This window comes from Mixophyes fleayi, chromosome 3 (genome assembly GCF_038048845.1).
Source record: "Mixophyes fleayi isolate aMixFle1 chromosome 3, aMixFle1.hap1, whole genome shotgun sequence".
In the NCBI taxonomy this organism is placed as follows: domain Eukaryota; kingdom Metazoa; phylum Chordata; class Amphibia; order Anura; family Limnodynastidae; genus Mixophyes; species Mixophyes fleayi.
Window position 1 is genome coordinate 112,699,682 of NC_134404.1, and position 18,178 is coordinate 112,717,859.

The 18,178-nt window shown below is 41.7% G+C and overlaps 1 protein-coding gene across 2 annotated transcripts in view; it reads left to right on the forward strand.

Annotated features, from left to right (window-relative positions):
* The first annotated feature begins 1,171 nt into the window (after positions 1–1,171).
* MFN1 (mitofusin 1) overlaps positions 1,172–18,178 on the forward strand; it is a 32,095-nt gene continuing 15,088 nt past the window's right edge. The window contains exons 1-6 of one of the 2 annotated variants that reach the window (XM_075202165.1): positions 1,172–1,213; positions 5,435–5,556; positions 7,042–7,177; positions 7,566–7,728; positions 15,802–15,926; positions 18,054–18,162. In XM_075202165.1, the coding sequence (XP_075058266.1) occupies positions 5,442–5,556; positions 7,042–7,177; positions 7,566–7,728; positions 15,802–15,926; positions 18,054–18,162 (648 nt within the window). In that variant the 5' untranslated portion in view covers positions 1,172–1,213; positions 5,435–5,441. Of the gene's footprint in view, positions 1,265–5,434; positions 5,557–7,041; positions 7,178–7,565; positions 7,729–15,801; positions 15,927–18,053; positions 18,163–18,178 lie in introns of both variants that reach the window. The other variant, XM_075202164.1, reaches the window with a different exon arrangement.

Below are 18,178 nucleotides of genomic sequence, written 5' to 3' on the forward strand. Positions count from 1 at the left end.
TAAAAACTCCTTCCACTGCCAGAAAATGGAGGAACTGACCACTGTGTGACTGCAGTGATTAGCGTTAAATGGTTTGAGGCAGGAGAAATCTCTGATTTTTCCAATACTTCAACCACTTGCTTATTCTTTGGCCATTCTCTGGCGAAAACAGCTGTTTTCTCCACATTTTTGGCTCATCACAGCTTAATAAATAGACCACTAAATATGGTTAGGAAGCGTTTTCATATGAATCTCGCTTCAGAACGATAACCTACAATTTTGTCATAGGTACGATTATAAACACATTTGTAGACAGGTAACGTCTGTAAATGTACTACACATGCCGGTGTGTATGTAAGAGTAGTCTGCCAGTGCTAAATGACACATTGTGAGACAGTACTTGGCTTCAGGTAGCAGGGAGAAGGTTATTATAATAATGTAAAGCACTGACATCTTGTTATTAGGTTCTCAGATATCAGCACAGATTAGTAAACGTGTTACTGTATTGCAAGCTCCAGATTGGAGATGTGTCTATTTACTGTGTGTATATTAAGTACAAATATGGAGGCAGCAGGCACAGGTAGGCAATAGATCTTAAGCTCTTGTAAAAAAAAAAAAAAGACATTTGTTTTTTTAGCTGAGTCTACCTACTAACCACTATATGTCATTATAGATAATTGAGGGTCTACAACAGTGTTGGCTAACCAGGTGTTGTGGAACTACAAGTCCCAGCATGCTTTGCCAATAGATAGCAGCTTATTGCTGGAAGGGCATGCTGGGACTTGTAGTTACGCAACACCTGGAGTTTAACAGGTTAGCCAGCACTGGTCTACAAGCTGCCACTTGATTTAGCAACCTATTCTACACCTGGAGGCAGTCATTTACCTTTGGACATATACAATGCGTTTATCAATTGTATACTAAACAGGTTATAACCTATTTTATTCTCTTGGCCGGTAGCACGTTAGGGAAGGTGTAAGTGATATTGAACAAGATTATTTTAAAACGTGTCGTTAGGCCTTTATGTGTGGTCGCCATTTAGCTGGAGATCAACATTTTCTATGACATAATATTTATCTCCAACAAAATGAGGCCTGAGTTAGAGACACAACTCGGAAATAATACGTTGCCTCTTAAAATGTTATCGCTGTTCCTTAGGAAGTGACGTAATACACGCCCCCTCTGCTGATTGGCTGTGCCTGGGTCAGGTTACCAGGGTCTACACGCTGGCTCGGTAGGTCTGGGGCCAGTCATGGCAGTCACACTGTGATAGCAGTGAGATAAGGTAGTGACCTGTGTGTGTTTATGAATGGAAGTGTGTGTGCAGGGTTATACACAGACTCATCTGCCGTGTTAGGGGACTTCTGTACTGTGCTATAAAGTACATAAGCAAATGCATCCCACTTTTATTTTGTGGTTCTAGCAATTGTGTTTCTGACACTTTTTTTTTTTTTTTTGCAAATTCAAGTCTGACATTAGCCAGTCTTCCTTGTGTTCGTATTGATGTCGATAATTTCCTTATTCCTCTAGTCTTATTTGTTTGTGAACCGGTTATTGTATAAAGTGTCTGCATATTCTGCTGTGCTCTGCAATGAGAGCATATACATTTACAGTATGGTAGATGGAAGAGCTTCTGTCTAAAGCTCATAAGATATCATTATTTTGTAAATATTTGTTCTATACTGTATGCTTACTGTGAGCACATACAATATCATTAAGTACTGCTTCCACAATGGTCTTATACTTTTGCTGAGGGAAATCTGGTCATGCTGGGTTTTTTTTTCTAAGTGTTTTAAACCCTTTATGTACTAAAGATTAATAAAAGCTATGGAATATATATTTTACTTATAGTGCAGGGTGATCTGCATGTCTTCTTTCTTTGAATGTCATTTTCATTATCTCATATCATGAAAGTGAAAGAGAGTACAGATAAATGTGGCTGCCCTGTTCTGTTGCTCTCTTTTATGCTAATACTTTTTATTTAGTTTTTATTTTTTAATAACCAATTTTAAGATGTCTACACAGAGGGTTGCTTATATACTCTATCGCAATTATGAATTTTATGTAATATCTTTGCAACATAATATTTTAATGCATTGTTTATGAGCTGTGCTACAAAATACACTTTGTGCTACATACTTGTCATACAGTCCATACTATAGCAATATTTATTTTCTTAAATATGCCCAAATCCCACAAACACATTCATTCCTTCATAACCTGCAACTCTGGAATACTTCCTGAACACCAAACGTGTTTTACAGAAATCTATGTGGTCGTACCTTCCAGATCCTATTTATTAACATTGCTTTTTTGCTATTGCACTGTATTTAGGTGTTTACGCCACCTACTTGTTTCACATTCCACCCATTAAAGGGATTCTGGAATGGCAACTTAATCAAACCATTTTAAAGAAACAATAATTTTGCCTAATTAGATTTATTATGAGGGGTTCCACAACTTACTTGAATAATTCTTGATCCATGATATACTCTTTCTACCTAAACTCAGCAGTAGGAAGACTCCGACATGGTTGTTGATACTTCTTACCAATCGCTGAATCAATGGAAATAGTTATCGCAGACCAGTTTGTTTACATGTAACAGATATTGCTAAGCACCATCAGATATTCATAATATGGTTGCAAAATGGCAGCAACTGTCATGTCTAAGTCTCCTGACTGCAATTTCAGGTGGAAATCCCCTTTTAACTATCAGAACTTGTTTCAGTAACTTGGGATACCCAGTATAAATATCTTAATTAAGCAAAATCATTTTATGGCGTTCTCTTTTAAGACCACTACCAGCTTCTCATGTTTATAGTTCATCTGTATTTAGTTTATGCAATATTTTCACTGTAAATGAATGCCTCCATTACCAATACACTGTGCCATCTGTAGCACACTTAAGGTCAAAAACCCACTGGCAATAAAAAGCATGCAAGGGGGTCAGTGGAGTGTGTTTCATGGGCTGCAGGGATAAGCACTGGTAACACACAGCATGTCAAATGGAAGGAAAACATTTTAGTCATTATGCTTCAGTACCTTCCCTGATACTTGCTGCTCTGGACTTTAGACGTCAGGATATTGAGTTACTTATTATGCTCCCTCCATTCACCAGAGGTTAACTTCTCTGCTAGACCTTTCTACTACTGTGTTACTTGTCCTGTTCAAGTACTCCACTATTGCCAGTGGATACTAATAAATACTGAACATTGTTGTCCAACAGGGAACAGAAAAGAGGCCAAATACGTGTCCATTGTGAATGAACTATGGGACAACTACAAGAATATGGGCTGTAGAATGTCACTTAAAATTCACTTTTTACATTCCCATTTAGACTTTTTCCCTGACAACCTGGGTATTATAAGTGATGAAAAGGGGGAACGTTTTCACCAAGATATGCTGAAAATATGGAACATTGGGACCCTGCAATGATGGGGGGACTACTGCAGGTTCCTTTTTAGAGAGACCAATGAGACAGTGTACAAACGGAAAGCAACATCCTACTTCCCCAAAGCAAAGTGTTGCTGCATTTTATCATTTATTAACAATTACATTATCATCATCAGTTATTTATATAGTGCCACTAATTCCGTAGCGCTGTACAGAGAACTCACTCACATCAGTCGTTTTATTACTATTTTATAAATGAATACCATAAGAAATTTCAATTCTATAGAGATTAATTGAAATTTTTACTTCTCTTACTGTTTTCAAATTTAGCTATTACCTCTTTTGTTATTTGTGTGTATCTAATAAATGTGACGTTAGAGATAATCTGATTTTCCCACGGAAGTCAGCATCCCTAAATTAGGCAAAAACACATATTCACATACATGGAATGTTTTAAAATTTGTTAAGTGGTGTTATTTGTCACCCTCTTTATTATGCCTCTTATAACACCAGTTTGGGCTGTGTTTTCACTAGAACACAAGTTTAGATCGGCTTTAAGCTGCCCCTGGATGCAGCTTGACTATGACAAGTAGTGATGGAAATTGTTTGTGTCGTATAGTATTTCTGTAGCTTTATTTGTAGGCTGTTTTGTTTTTTTTTGATGAAGGAAAAATTTTTTAATTAAAAAGAGAAGCACTTGATGATATTCCTGCAGTAGACACACCAATCTTCATTTGACTTTGCAGACAACCTGCTTCTATGTAGAATATATAAATATTGAGCTTTGAATAAGCTGCTTGTGTGTGCTTTTAATGTGTTCAAGACTTTTATACAAATATATCATTAAAGTGATAAATATTTTTGGTAAAAGTACTACTCTAGTTTGTGTAACTGTTTGCCTAAACATAAATTTTATCTGGTTACGCTTTGGAAACACAGCCAAGGAGTTATGCACAGACACAGATGTGTCAACAGAGACTTAAACCATTTGTGACCTTCATTCTCAAGGACAACCACTCTGTGTATGCTAACTAGTAAACATTCTTAAAGTTACCAGTGTGACAGAGTTCTGAATTTAAAGTTCATAATCTGTTTCATAATCTTTGGGAGGTTGTGCAGTTTTATCACTGATGCAACAACAGTACATATCATTCTACTAAAAAAAAATGTTTTTATTCATTTTGTTCAATTAATGTTATATTATAGTTGTGTGTGATAATCAAGGGGTGATAACTATTCAGTGAAATAGGGCATTCAATGCACTCAGCAAAGCGCCTTCATTTTACACAGCATACTTTGGGGGTGGGGGGGGGGGGGATATTACAATTGTCTGCTTTTGGATGACTGCTCCAGAAATTAGAAGTGCACCCAAGTATGAAAAAAAATATGTAGATGTGAACTGTGCAAATGTGTGAATTTTGCAGCAAAGTCCAATCTTTCATTTTTATCCTAAATTTCTGCTTGATTTAGCTTCAATTGTGGCTTACATTATGAGTGAGTGATCATTGTTGCTATGTTTATTTACATGTGGCAGTTCTTTGAGTGTGAAGTGTTTTATTCCATTGCCTAAAGAAAAGTGCCTCTCAGCCAAATGCAGCACGGAGGCGCAACTTGGATGATGTTAAAGGTATAGGACAAGATCAGACGCCTGCCAGCTCTGAGCTAGTAGAAAATTGTAGACCTTTTTTCCGGGGTGGATATGGTTGTGTGCCCACTCCAACCATTTCTCATTTCAGGAATCTTATGCCACAAAAATAAAGTTTAAGTTGTATTCCATAGTACAAGACGTACTTGTGTTCCTACTGTGCCCCACTGCTTCCCTCAACCTGTGCAGACTTCTGCTTCTCCACAAACCCATGTGCCTGGTGGAAATGTACTCTTACTTGTATAAATAGAGGTGTATGGTGGGTCCGAAGCTGATTTTGTACTGCACAGCAGAGGTTTTTATGTAAATGACCTCCTGTGTAGTTTGTAAACTTGTCGTTAGAGAAGGGCCATCACTTAATACAAACCCCTTTTTTCTGTTTTGTGATTACTAATCAATTTATGTTTTCTACATAGAAAAGACATGGATGGAACAGGTGTCTCCCCCTTAAAGCACTTTGTGCAGGCAAAGAAAGCTATTACATCTATCTTCGACCAGCTAGTAGAATATGTCAACGACGGGGTCACATTTGTAGAAGGTGAGAGATTCTTTAGATACTTTTCAGTTCAGCATGCATATTAGCCATTAAGAAGTTCACATAGAAACAGTGTTCTGGTAAATCTTATTCCTCAGGTACCAGACTAGGCTAGTCACTAAAGAGGAATTTAGGAAAATGTAGCATTTGGGCACTAATGACACTTTTGTTGTTATTGGTTGCAACTGATTGGATGTAGTTCCAATCAAGTTCAAGCAACAGAGAGGAGACAGAGGGTTAAACTCCTAGACCAGTGCTTCCCAAACTGTGTGCTGCGGCTCCCTGGGGTGCCCATCGATCTCACAGGGGTGCCAGGGCCGATGGTAAGCAAGGTGGGGGACTACTTGGCAATTATTTTGGCTTAGTGGTGGCTTGGAAAAATTATGGAGACCCTAAAGGGGCCTCGAACTGAGAAAGTTTGGGATCCACTGTCCCAGACAGTATGCAAACGGGCATTGGACCCAACCTTTCTACTGTATGGGGGAGGGAGTTACTATAAAAGGGTTTTTATGAGAGGTTTCTTTTTTAATATGATTCACCATTTTGTTTTCAAGCTTGGGTATGACCAGGACCGTTCATGAAATGCGAGACATTTATTCCATTGGACTCATTTAATAACCTGGAGCCTGATTCATTAAGGATCTTAACTTAAGAAACTTCTTATTTAAGTCTCCTGGTCAAAACCATGTTACAATGCAAGGGGTGCAAATTAGTTTTCTGTTTTGCACATAAGTTAAATACTCACTGTTTTTCATGTAGCACACAAATATCAACTTTAAATTTCAGTGTACAAATAAGCTATCAAGTATTTGTGTGCTACATGAAAAAACAGTCAGTATTTAACTTATGTGCAAAACAGAAAACTAATTTGCACCCCTGGCATTGTAACATGGTTTTGTCCAGGAGACTTAAATAAAAAAACTTCTTAATTTAAGATCCTTAATGAATCAGGCCCCTGGTGTGATTTGTACAAATGGGCTGTAATCCATAGCAGCCAATCAGATTCTATCATCTGGATACCTGAGGTTACAGCATGGTTGTACACATAGCACTGTTAGTAAGCAAGTCTACAAAACATGACCTGCTAGAACACATAGGTGCCTTTCCTCATTATTAATGGGTTTGCTATCACACTACTGTGCTTTTCATACTAATGAGGCTGTTCCTGACATTTATTTTAAGACACATTTGCCCCTAATTCATTTTTGTGACATCTTTTTTTAAAACTGAGAAATGTAAGAAATAAAATCACTTTTTTTCCATTTAAATGCACTTTACTTATTCTCACCATTGCATATATTTTTTACTTTTTTTTGTAAGCCATATTCTCTCATACATGTAACACTGGTAGGGAATCACTAATACTGTGTACATTTCAGACCTTTCTACTGCACTGATTTAGATACACGTTTCACGTAACAATGGCATATTTTTTTACCAACATATCTAACAATGAATGGATGCAACTTTTAATTTTCTGTACTGTAGAAACCTATCAGAAGCCAGAGTTGACACACATAACAAATGAAGATGATGTAAGAGAGATTCAGAGTTTTAAAATAAAGCTGGCTGGAATCGGTGAGGTCCTATCCCGAAGACAGATGAAGGTGGCGTTCTTTGGCAGGTAATATCACAAGCTTTTAAGTTACCTTAACTTTCTGCCTAATTTCCAATTTTAGTTATTTACTTGTCACGCTTTTATTGAAGTCTGTTCTATAAGACGCTGCATGCCTCTTGTCTAAGTAACAAAATCCTCTATATATGTGTCTGCTATCATGTCACTTCTCATGACTCCCATGCTTGTCACTCTCTGTCTCGCAGAACACACACAAGGCTGATCAGGTCCAGTTAGTAGACTGAGAAACATTGGTGATTTCTTTTGTGTGTTTGTCACCCTACAGTCGGGTCTGCTTCTCCAGCATCTCCTCCAAAACATTTCTAGTGTTCACCTGACCTCCTGTTTGACAAAAGTGGGTAACTTGACAGTGTTTTTATTTTGTCTCTTATTTTAGAACAAGCAGTGGGAAAAGTACTGTGATTAACTCCATGCTGTGGGACAAGGTTTTACCCAGTGGCATAGGGCACACGACAAACTGCTTCCTGAGTGTGGAGGGCACCGAGGGAGACAAAGCCTACCTGATAACTGAAGGCTCAGAGGAAAAGAAAAGTGTTAAGGTATTTGATTAAAATGAGGTGCACTTAGAACTGATTTTCTATGAAAACGCAAACAAACCTGTACTAAACTAGAATTCCCACCTATCCATTTAAACCAGCTCTGGGATAAAGACTCTGCCAACCTGGACACCCACCATTGTAAGCTGCCCATGCTGTGTTCTCTAGAGTGATGGAGATTAACCATTTTAAACTTGAAGTTTTAATTGTTATTTCTCTTTCATCCAGTCTGGGGGACACTGCTTACCATGGGGTTGTGGAGGGGAGCACGGGAGTTGGCACCTAGCAAGTTAATCTTTAGCACTGCTGACAGACCCCTCCCCTCTACAATCCCCCTGCCTCTTCCTCCTCAGTTTTTTCTAGGTGCCCAAAGGAGTTGGGCTTATTAGAAATAGCTAGTAATTTATTTTTATATAACTTTAATTTTTCCTTTTATTTTTTACAATAGAGTTAGGTTAAGGCAGAGCTGGGAGTGTGTTCTATATATAGAGAACACACTCACAGAAGCTGGGCAGCGGTGGCCGGACTCTGTCAGAGAGAGCAGACTGCTCTCAATGGCAGAGTATTGGCGGTCACAGTACAGAGTGACGAGCGGTCTCGGGACCGCTGTCACTCTTGCAGGCTCCAACGATAACCGGCGCTGCCATTAGGCATAGAGCGCCGCTTATCGTATTACCTCGCCGGCGGCCATGATTACATCAACGGACCGCGGAGGTACACGAAAAGAAAGGAGAGTCGGGGGCCATACCAAGATCCCCCCTCAAGTGAATAGGAGGGGGCATTGGGGTATTAACGCTGCAAGAGACCTCTTCAAGAGGCCTCCATAACTCTGCCAGAGATATCGATAAGTTCCTTTAAAAAAAAAAGGAGAGACAGAAAGCTGCAGAGAGGGAACTATCACAAGAGCTCCCCTGCTCTTAAGCACAGATAGTATAGTACGGTCCTCTGGCGCCAAACAAGCCCGGGAAGGAACTTATCTTGGAGGGAGCAGGCACCAGGACACTGCTGTTGGATTTCTCCCCTGAGTGGCCCTTTTGGCTAAGTACCAAAACCTTTCTTTAACCATTTACAGACTGTTTTTGTGGTTACAGGAGGGAGGCTAGTAGGATTGTTGAAATCTTCTTACTTGCACATATACCTTTTAATCTGTTACACACATACAAGTACAGCTTTTATTACACATTAGTCTGTTACTTGTTGTCTACTCTGTCTCTCTCAAAATATCTTTATCGAAGTGTGTTGGTGTGCTTTTCCTTTTTAATATGTCAGAAAAGGGACAAGGCCCTATGGCAAAATATTTTACATGTTCCAGATGTAAAGTTAAATTACCAAATGGGCAGAAAGACCCGTTGGCAGTCTGCGAAGGAGAGGTCCCCTCTGCGCAAACCCAGCTCCTTCCAGCCCCACTGACGGAGGAACCAGCCTGGGTAGCTTCCCTGACACAGTCGATTTCCTCTCTAGCACAGATGATCTCCCAATCTACTCAATTGTTATCTAGTGTGGCAGCCTCTGTGACTAATAATGCTATTACACCTGTGGGGCTCCCTGCTGCCACGGTTTCTACTGAAACGGCTAAAGCAGGACCTTCCTCTTTGCTTACTGACCAGCCGCCTGTACCCACAGAACCTGCATGGTCCTCAGCATTTATAAAGGGTTTGGACAAACTTTACCAGTTACTTGAATCCCCAAACCTGCCCCCAGCTAAAAGAAGGCGGCTTAGACACGCTAATCCTCTCATGGTCCTTTCAGATTCAGAGGGATTTTCAGAAGAGGAAAGAGAATCAAATTTGGATTCTGACCAGGTTCAATCCTTGGAACAGAAAGAAAACACTAAATATCAGTTTATTGATGATTTGGTTTTAGCTGTGAGGCAAGCGTTGGACCTCCCAGAAATAGAGGATCCTACTCCTAGAGACAGAAGTCTCTTTAAGAAGGCCAAAAGGGAAGGTTATTCGTTTTCCCCCTTCTGTAGAACTCAGAGATATTGCTGAGGGAGCCTGGAAACAGCCTGATAAAAAGTTCTCTGTTCCAAAGAGGTTCTCTTCCCTGTATCCGTTGCAAGAGGAGGACGTGGCTCGCTGGGAGGAAATTCCGAAAGTAGATACTCCAGTAGCCCGTTTGGCCCGACACACGCTCCTTCCAGCTCCGAGCTCAGCATCTCTGCAAGATACCACTAACCGCAGAGTGGAATCCCAGTTAAAATCTATATTTGTAGCAGCGGGTTCTTCCTTTAGACCCACTTTTGCCTCAGCTTGGGTAGCTAAAGCCATGGAAGCATGGGCAGAGCAACTGGCACAGACCTTACAGGACCCAGAATTGATTACCCTAGCTTTACATTTAAAGGAGGTACATTCATGAGGCGGCTCAGAGCACAGCATCTGTGTCCGCCTCTATTCAGGCTGCGTCAGTTTCAGCAAGAAGAACGTTATGGCTGAAATCCTGGGAAGGGGATTCTGAATCAAAGAAATCCATGGAATCCATTCCTTTTTCTGCAGCAGGTCTGTTTGGCCTGGAATTAGATAATATAATATAATTTCCCAGGCAACGGGGGGCAAGAGCTCCTCTTTCCCGGTTTTCTCCGGTAGAGGCCGGACCCCACGGTTTAGCTCCTTTCGTCAGTCCTTTTGGGGAACATCCTTGCCCAGGGGACAGTCATTTAAGGGTAGACAACCGTATTCTCGAGGCTCGTCCGTCAGAGGCAGGTCCTCGTTTGCAGCTAGGCGCCAGGCCTCCAAGACTCAGGAGAAGCCTGCGTCCTGACTGCCACTCTATTCTCCAAGAGGTGGCGCTGGTGGGGGGATAAACTTAAAGAAATCCCAGATGGTTCCGTGTCAACGCATGGTCTTCCTGGGGCTCATCATGGATACCAGTTGGCAGAAGGTGTTCCTGCCTGCGGAGAAGATCAGTTTAATTCGGGCTATAACAACTCTGGTCTTATCCTCTCCCAATCCCTCAATTTATTTGTGCATGCGGCTGCTTGGGAAGATGGTGGCCTCCTTCGAAACGGTCCCCTTCGGTCGGGCTCATTCTCGATGCTTCCAGTGGGATCTGTTACGGAAATGTTCAGGATCCCACCTACGTTTGGATCTCCAGAGGATCTCGCTGTCTCCGGGGACGAGAGAATCGCTCCAGTGGTGGCTGAATCAGGATCACATGTCGGTGGGCAGGTCTTTCGCTCCATGGTCATGAATCATAGCCACAACAGACGCCAGTCTAAGAGGTTGGGAGGGGGTAATCCTGCACCTCCGGCTCCAGGGACTTTGGTCAGTTCAGGAATCAGCCTTATCAATAAACGCGTTGGAGTTGAAGGCAATTCTTTTAGCTCTTCGGGGGCCGCAGACCCTCCTTCGGGGCCACCCTGTCAGAGTTCAGTCTGACAATGCCACGGCTGTGACATATGTCAACAGGCAGGGAGGAACCAGGAGTGCAGCCGCAATGAAAATTGCAGCTCAGATTTTTGCTTGGGCAGAACAGTATGTTCCAGCAATCTCGGCAGTGTTCATTCCGGGAATAAAGAATTGGGAGGCCGACTACCTAAGTAGAAATCAGATGATGCCGGGGGAGTGGTCACTCCATCCGGAAGTATTTCAGTCTCTAGTTCAGAGATGGGGTCTTCCGGATATAAATCTCATGGCCTCCAGACACAACAAAAAAGTTCACAGGTTTTGCGCAAGGGCAAGAGACCCCTTAGCGGTAGCAGTGGACGTAATGACGAGGTCATGGGAATTCAGGTTGGGATACCTGTTTCCTCTGATTTCCATGCTTCCTCGCGTGCTCAGACGAGTAAGGCAAGGCGGTCTGCCGGTAATTCTAATAGCTGCCTCATGGCCGCGTCGAGTGTGGTACGCGGACATAATCTCAATGGCGGAAGGACAAGGATTTCGTCTTCCGTCACGAGACGACCTTCTTCTTCAAGGTCCCTTTCGTCATCCGAATTTACCTCCGCTCAGTTTAACGGCATGGCTGTTGAAGCCAGCCTCTGGAGGACTAGGGTTTTTTCCTCCATTGTAGTGAACACTATGATGCGAGCTCGAAAGCCAGTTTCAGCTCGCATCTATCATCGGATTTGGCGAGCCTATATCAGATGGTGCGAAAATAGGACATGTCACACGTCTTCCTTTCGTCTCCCTCGCTTATTGGCTTTTCTTCAGGATGGGCTGGAAGCAGGGCTTCGTTTAGGTTTCCTAAAGGTTCAGGTATCAGCACTTTCAGTCTTCTTTCACCTGAAATTAGCGGATTTGCCAGATATCAAGACTTTTCTTCAAGGAGTCTTATATATTCAACCTCCCTATGTTCCGCCTACAGCACCATGGGATCTTAACCTGGTACTGGCCTCCTTTTGAGCCTTTACTTGAGGCAGATTTTAGGTGTTTGACCTGGAAGGTTGTTTTTCTTTTGGCAATTGCATCGGCACGTAGGGTGTCGGAATTGGGAGCTCTGTCTTGCCGGGAACCATATCTGTTTTTTCACGAGGACAGAGCAGTATTGAGAACACTCCCCTCTTTTGTTCCTAAAGTAGTGTCCTCCTTCCACTTGAACCAGGAAATTGTAGTTCCATTCTTTTCATCTACTTCTCATTCTGATCAGCAGTCTATGGAAAAGTTAGATGTGGTTAGGGCTCCTCCGTATTTATGTCAAAAGAATATCTCAGATTAGACGTACTGATTCTCTATTTGTTCTTTATGATTCTAACAAAAGAGGTTGGCCAGCCTCAAAACAGTCCATTGCGAGATGGATTACGGCAAGCATTAAGCAGGCTTGCATAAGGGCTAACCGTCCTGTGCCAGAGAGACTTGCGGCCCATTCCACCAGATCGGTAGGGGCGTCGTGGGCAGCGAGAAATGGGGCTTCTGCTGACCAGCTTTGCAGGGCAGCCACCTGGTCTTCTGTCCACACATTTACCAAATTCTATCAATTTAATGTATTTGCATCCTTGGATGCAAATTTCGCTCGTAGTGCCCTACGAGCGGGGCTTTCAGAGTGGTCCCACCCTTAGGGGGCTGCTTTAGAACGTCCCCATGGTAAGCAGTGCCCCCAAGACTGGATGAAAGAGAAAAGAGGATTTATATACTTACGTTAAATCCGTTTCTCTGATTCCGTCTAGGGGACACTGCGATCCCTCCCTTCTGCCTTTCCTCTGTATTCTCTTGGTTGATTGACCTTTCTCCTTGGGGCTTTTTGAACTAACTGAGGATGAAGAGGTGGGGGGATTGTAGAGGGGAGGGGTCTGTCAGCAGTGCTAAAGTTAACTAGCTAGGTGCCAACTCCCGTGCTCCCCTCCACAACCCTATGGTAAGCAGTGTCTCCCAGACGGAATCAGAGAAACGGATTTAACGTAAGTATGTAAATCCTCTTTTCCAGTTCGCTTTACATTCAGCAATGAATTTGACTTGGATGCCTCTGATCAACAAAGTACCATTTCAGATCAAAATAAGTACCAAAACCTTTCCACAAACTACTAAAACTGAAAGCCACAAGTTGTTAGATGTAAGAAGTACACGCCCCTTGTTCAGTATTTGTAAGCTCGCATGTCATCATGTGCAATACATTTGGTTATGGACTCCATCTATGTAAGAGATAAGTGGATCACCTGCCATCGGTTCTTTTGTAAATAGGTTTAAGAAAAGAAAGACCGTCACTAATGTTACCAGTGCACTAATGCTAAATCCACATAAGACAATCTTGTGTGTAAATCATGTTGAGGAATGGAAACGTATGAGTCCTTTAGCTAGGCTATATTACTATCAGATATTTCTATAATGATTTTTCTGCAATAATGATAGCTAGGGAGTCTTTAGTTAGAGATTAATTACTGACCTGACAATTTGCAACTATTTTATTTGATATATATATATATATATATAGATAGATAGATATGGTAAAGGGTGGCGCCTTCAGGTGTATACAGTGTATATAAACATATAAGCACAGATGTACACAAAATAGTCCAGAGGAGTTAAACAGAATGGTGTCTGAATAGATGCACCGCAGGTAACTCATAAACACTGTAAAACAGGATAAAGGTGATCTATGATTGATCGTGCAGATTAATAGAAGTGGTGTGCGTACCAGATATATAAAATCAAACCACTTATCTGCATAGTAGCTCCTTAGGAATCCCGGAGTATGATCTGCAACCAATTCTCCTTAGCGATGGATAAAATGTATGTTCTAAAACAACCGCGACACCAAACTTATCCGCTCATCATAAAAGGAAGTATATAAAAAGCCATATGGTGTAGTATTTTATATAAACATTTTATTCAAGTATAGCATTAAGAGTGCAAACTCATAATATATATGCTTAAAATAGGCTTATCTGTAAGTGACTGGTCTGCAGTCTCGTCCCTTTAGGTGATAGAAGTCTCTCAGCAGGCTCCACACAGAAGCTCAATGCAGGATATTACACAAAATCTAACTTCAAAGGAGAGGTTAGCTCTTAAATCACTACAAAAGGACTCCAAGTTGATTATAAAACCTGCGGATAAGGGGGGGCTCTGGTCCTTATGGATGAAGGCCAATAATTTTTCGGAACTAATAACAGGAATGGAAACGTAGGAGAAGATAACACACTTTGACACGCTTTCAAGCTTGTCAGCTCCTCAACCTCACTCGGAACTGAAATTCTGTGCCGCAAATCTGGCAGGAGGTGCGGACCGTTGGGCTGCGCGGGGAATGAAGTTAGTGAGCACGGACCGGAAGTGTCAGTTAGGCACGCGATGTTGGCATGAGAGCACTACTGTTATTAGTTATGAAAAATTATTGGCCTTCATCCATAAGGACCAGAGCCCCCCCCTTATCCGCAGGTTTTATAATCAACTTGGAGTCCTTTTGTAGTGATTTAAGAGCTAACCTCTCCTTTGAAGTTAGATTTTGTGTAATATCCTGCATTGAGCTTCTGTGTGGAGCCTGCTGAGAGACTTCTATCACCTAAAGGGACGAGACTGCAGACCAGTTACTTACAGATAAGCCTATTTTAAGCATATATATTGTGAGTTTGCACTCTAAATGCTATACTTGAATAAAATGTTTATATAAAATACTACACCATATGGCTTTTTATATACTTCCTTTTATGATGAGCGGATAAGTTTGGTGTCGCGGTTGTTTTAGAACATACATTTTATCCATCGCTAAGGAGAATTGGTTGCAGATCATACTCCGGGATTCCTAAGGAGCTACTATGCAGATAAGTGGTTTGATTTTATATATCTGGTACGCACACCACTTCTATTAATCTGCACGATCAATCATAGATCACCTTTATCCTGTTTTACAGTGTTTATGAGTTACCTGCGGTGCATCTATTCAGACACCATTCTGTTTAACTCCTCTGGACTATTTTGTGTACATCTGTGCTTATATGTTTATATACACTGTATACACCTGAAGGCGCCGCCCTTTACCATATATATCCTAGTATGTTTATCGGACTAACCATCCGCTTTTAAGGTTTGGCTGCCACACGCACGTTGTGGAGGTGTTACTTTTACTACTATATATAATCAAATATTGTATCTGTATATATTTATTACACACGCAATTTTGCATCTGTGTTACCATCCATATATTGGGTAAGCGCCACCTGTAGATATCTGGTTTGTTTTTTCTACCCATATATATATATCTATATATCTATATATCTATGTTCTATTGTTAAATATCTTAGTCTTGCAGCTTTTTCAGTGATCGATGGTATTTAGCTAGCCATATCACTGGATAGGAATCTTAGTAGTATTATTTTTCTGATTATGCTGTTGAAGCATATATATTTATGAGTAGCTCTTTTATAGAAGATAACTTGCATTTTAGGTTTAATGTGTTTAGGGCCTGGTAAGATAAATTTGTTAAGATGCTGGGTTTATATATTTTTACTAGTAAGTTAAATATGAAATCTCTTGTGTTTCTTCAGTTGCCTGATGCTTTACACATTTTCTTGATCACTTTATTATATTGAGACCACGCTTGTTGCTGTGAGGGAAGGTCTGACTTTCAGAACCTCATTGGCAGTGACATACATTACATAATGCTAATGAGTGTGCAAAGCTAATCATTGTTTTCTCTTGCTGTATGCAGACTGTGAACCAGCTGGCTCATGCCCTCCATATGGATAAAGACTTGGAAGCTGGCTGTCTTGTGCATGTTTTTTGGCCTAAAACAAAGTGTGCCCTTCTCAGAGATGACTTAGTCCTTGTAGACAGGTGAGTCTTGTACTGTACCTATAGATGTTATGTTCTCGTCCTATAATTTCTTACCACATCATACTCTGAGCTAGTAAAAGAGGGCCTATGTCAGCAATCCTTCTCGTATACTGGCATGCTGTAGTTTTATATACATTTATATAGTACGCAGGCATCTGTGCTTGGGGAACAGATCTCTTTCCCTCTGCACTCTCCTTGTGTAAAATCTATATGTGTTTGTGGGGGGAGGGGGGAGTTTGAGCTTCTCGAGAGGCTAATTGTTCCTGAGAGGATGTTGACTTTCATAGTGACTGAGTCTACCACAGGTCTGTTTAACTCCCACCTCTATAGCCCCATCATGCTGAGACTTCTGTTCTTATTTATTATTATTTTTTGAGTATAATAGGAATTGACTTTTTGTAGCTTCTTCAGCAGCTTGATTTTAATTATCCAATGATTTTATTAAATTTAGCTCTTACGGCTTTTATACTGACTGTGATCCGGAGCAGCACCTTCTCCTGGCACAGACTCCTCTGGAGGGTTAAACAACATTATCGCCACAGACAGCTCCTTTTGAGGCAAGGGGCAACCTAAGGTGGACGGCTGCGCGCTAGGCACCAGTTGGCAGAAGGGGGCTATCTTTTCAGGGTGGTAGCAGATAGTGCTGTCCCTGAGGGAAAAGCCCACCCTGGGCAGCATAGCACCTCTCCTCTGAACATGTGCATCTGTGCATTTCTGCATGAGAGTTTTAGAAAGATGTTCTCAATGTTTGAAGTTGTGTGATTTGCACAGCTCCATTCAGGGGAGCTCCAGAATGAACTCCTCTTAGAATAGAACAAACAGTACCTACACTTGTCACCAGACAACATTTTGTTCTGTCACCAGCAATGCTTTGGTCATACCTCTGGTGGCTGAGATGAGAGCCTCAACAACGGCTGTCCTTTTTGCCATTTGTAATTTGACCACCCAGGGCTGTCATCCTTCACTGTTGATGTCAAGGTCCATGGTCACCAGTGGAAGCCAAGCTTCTGATGTTTTAGAATTTAGAGCTGTGCTAAATGCTCTAGTTCAGGGTCACCTTTTCTTGTTGTAAAATCCCATATGGATTTAGGCAACACCACTGCAATAGTGTACATCAATTATCAGAGAGGCATGCACAGCTCTCTTGCTATGTGTTAAGGCTCCCCTGAACCCTGCATAATCTTTTAGAACAGGAGCAGAGGTTTTCACCTGTCACAGCTGCCTTTCCCCTATAGATGGATATTCTCGCAGGTACTCGGATGCCCCCAAGACTTACACTCCGAGTAGTAAATGCTTATACTGAAGGGACGGGTAGCGAGGAGTAGGAGGCTGGATTGCAACTCTAGGGGTGAGTGCAAGGAGTAACCGGAGCCAGGCCGATGGTCAGAAACAAATAAGGAGAGTCCAAATTCAGGCTGGAAAGTCGAGGGCAGGCAGCAAGCAAGAATAGTCCAGACAAAGCTAAAGGGTCAAAGGCAGGCAGCAAACGAGAGTGGTGCAGGAAACAAAACCAAAGGGTCACATAACAGGTGGTCAAACAGCAAGGCAAAAGCGCTATAACCGGCAGGGAGGCTAAGCTTACAGGACACTGCAATCGTGTGACTGTAGTCTCAATTGTGTGCCCTAGCTGCCTGTCAATGACTGAGGCAGGAGTGTCCCAGCTGCCTAGGCAACACCCAGGACTGAAGTATGAGCCACTGCAGCAGCGCAGCGGCTCGGGTATGAGTCGGGCCATCGCGACTAGTGTGGTGGTTCGTGACATTATGGAGGAAATAGTTGGGATCATGCACAGGGTGGAGCAAAATGTTGTGATGATATTGGCCTTGTTTACACCAGGGGTGGAGAACTGGGATGCATATTACCTCAGCAGGCATATGTCTTGCAGCCTGCGCTGGGGATGATATTTCATGTACTTTGTTACGTATTAATGGTATTAGTCATTGTATGTGTTATATGTATATTGTTTAGTTGTTTGAATCATATTTTTGAGTTTCTATTTGGCCCTATCTTGTTAATAAATATGATGAAGCCACATGTACAATCATCTTAAATCTGGTGCTGTGTTTGTTTATTTTATGTAAAGTTTTAAGCTGCACTTTCTAAACAAAATGTATTGTTCTTGTTCAGTCCGGGAACAGATGTGACTACTGAGCTAGACAGCTGGATTGACAAATTCTGCCTGGATGCCGACGTTTTTGTCCTGGTGGCTAATTCGGAATCTACTCTTATGAACACGGTAATGTTAATTTTAA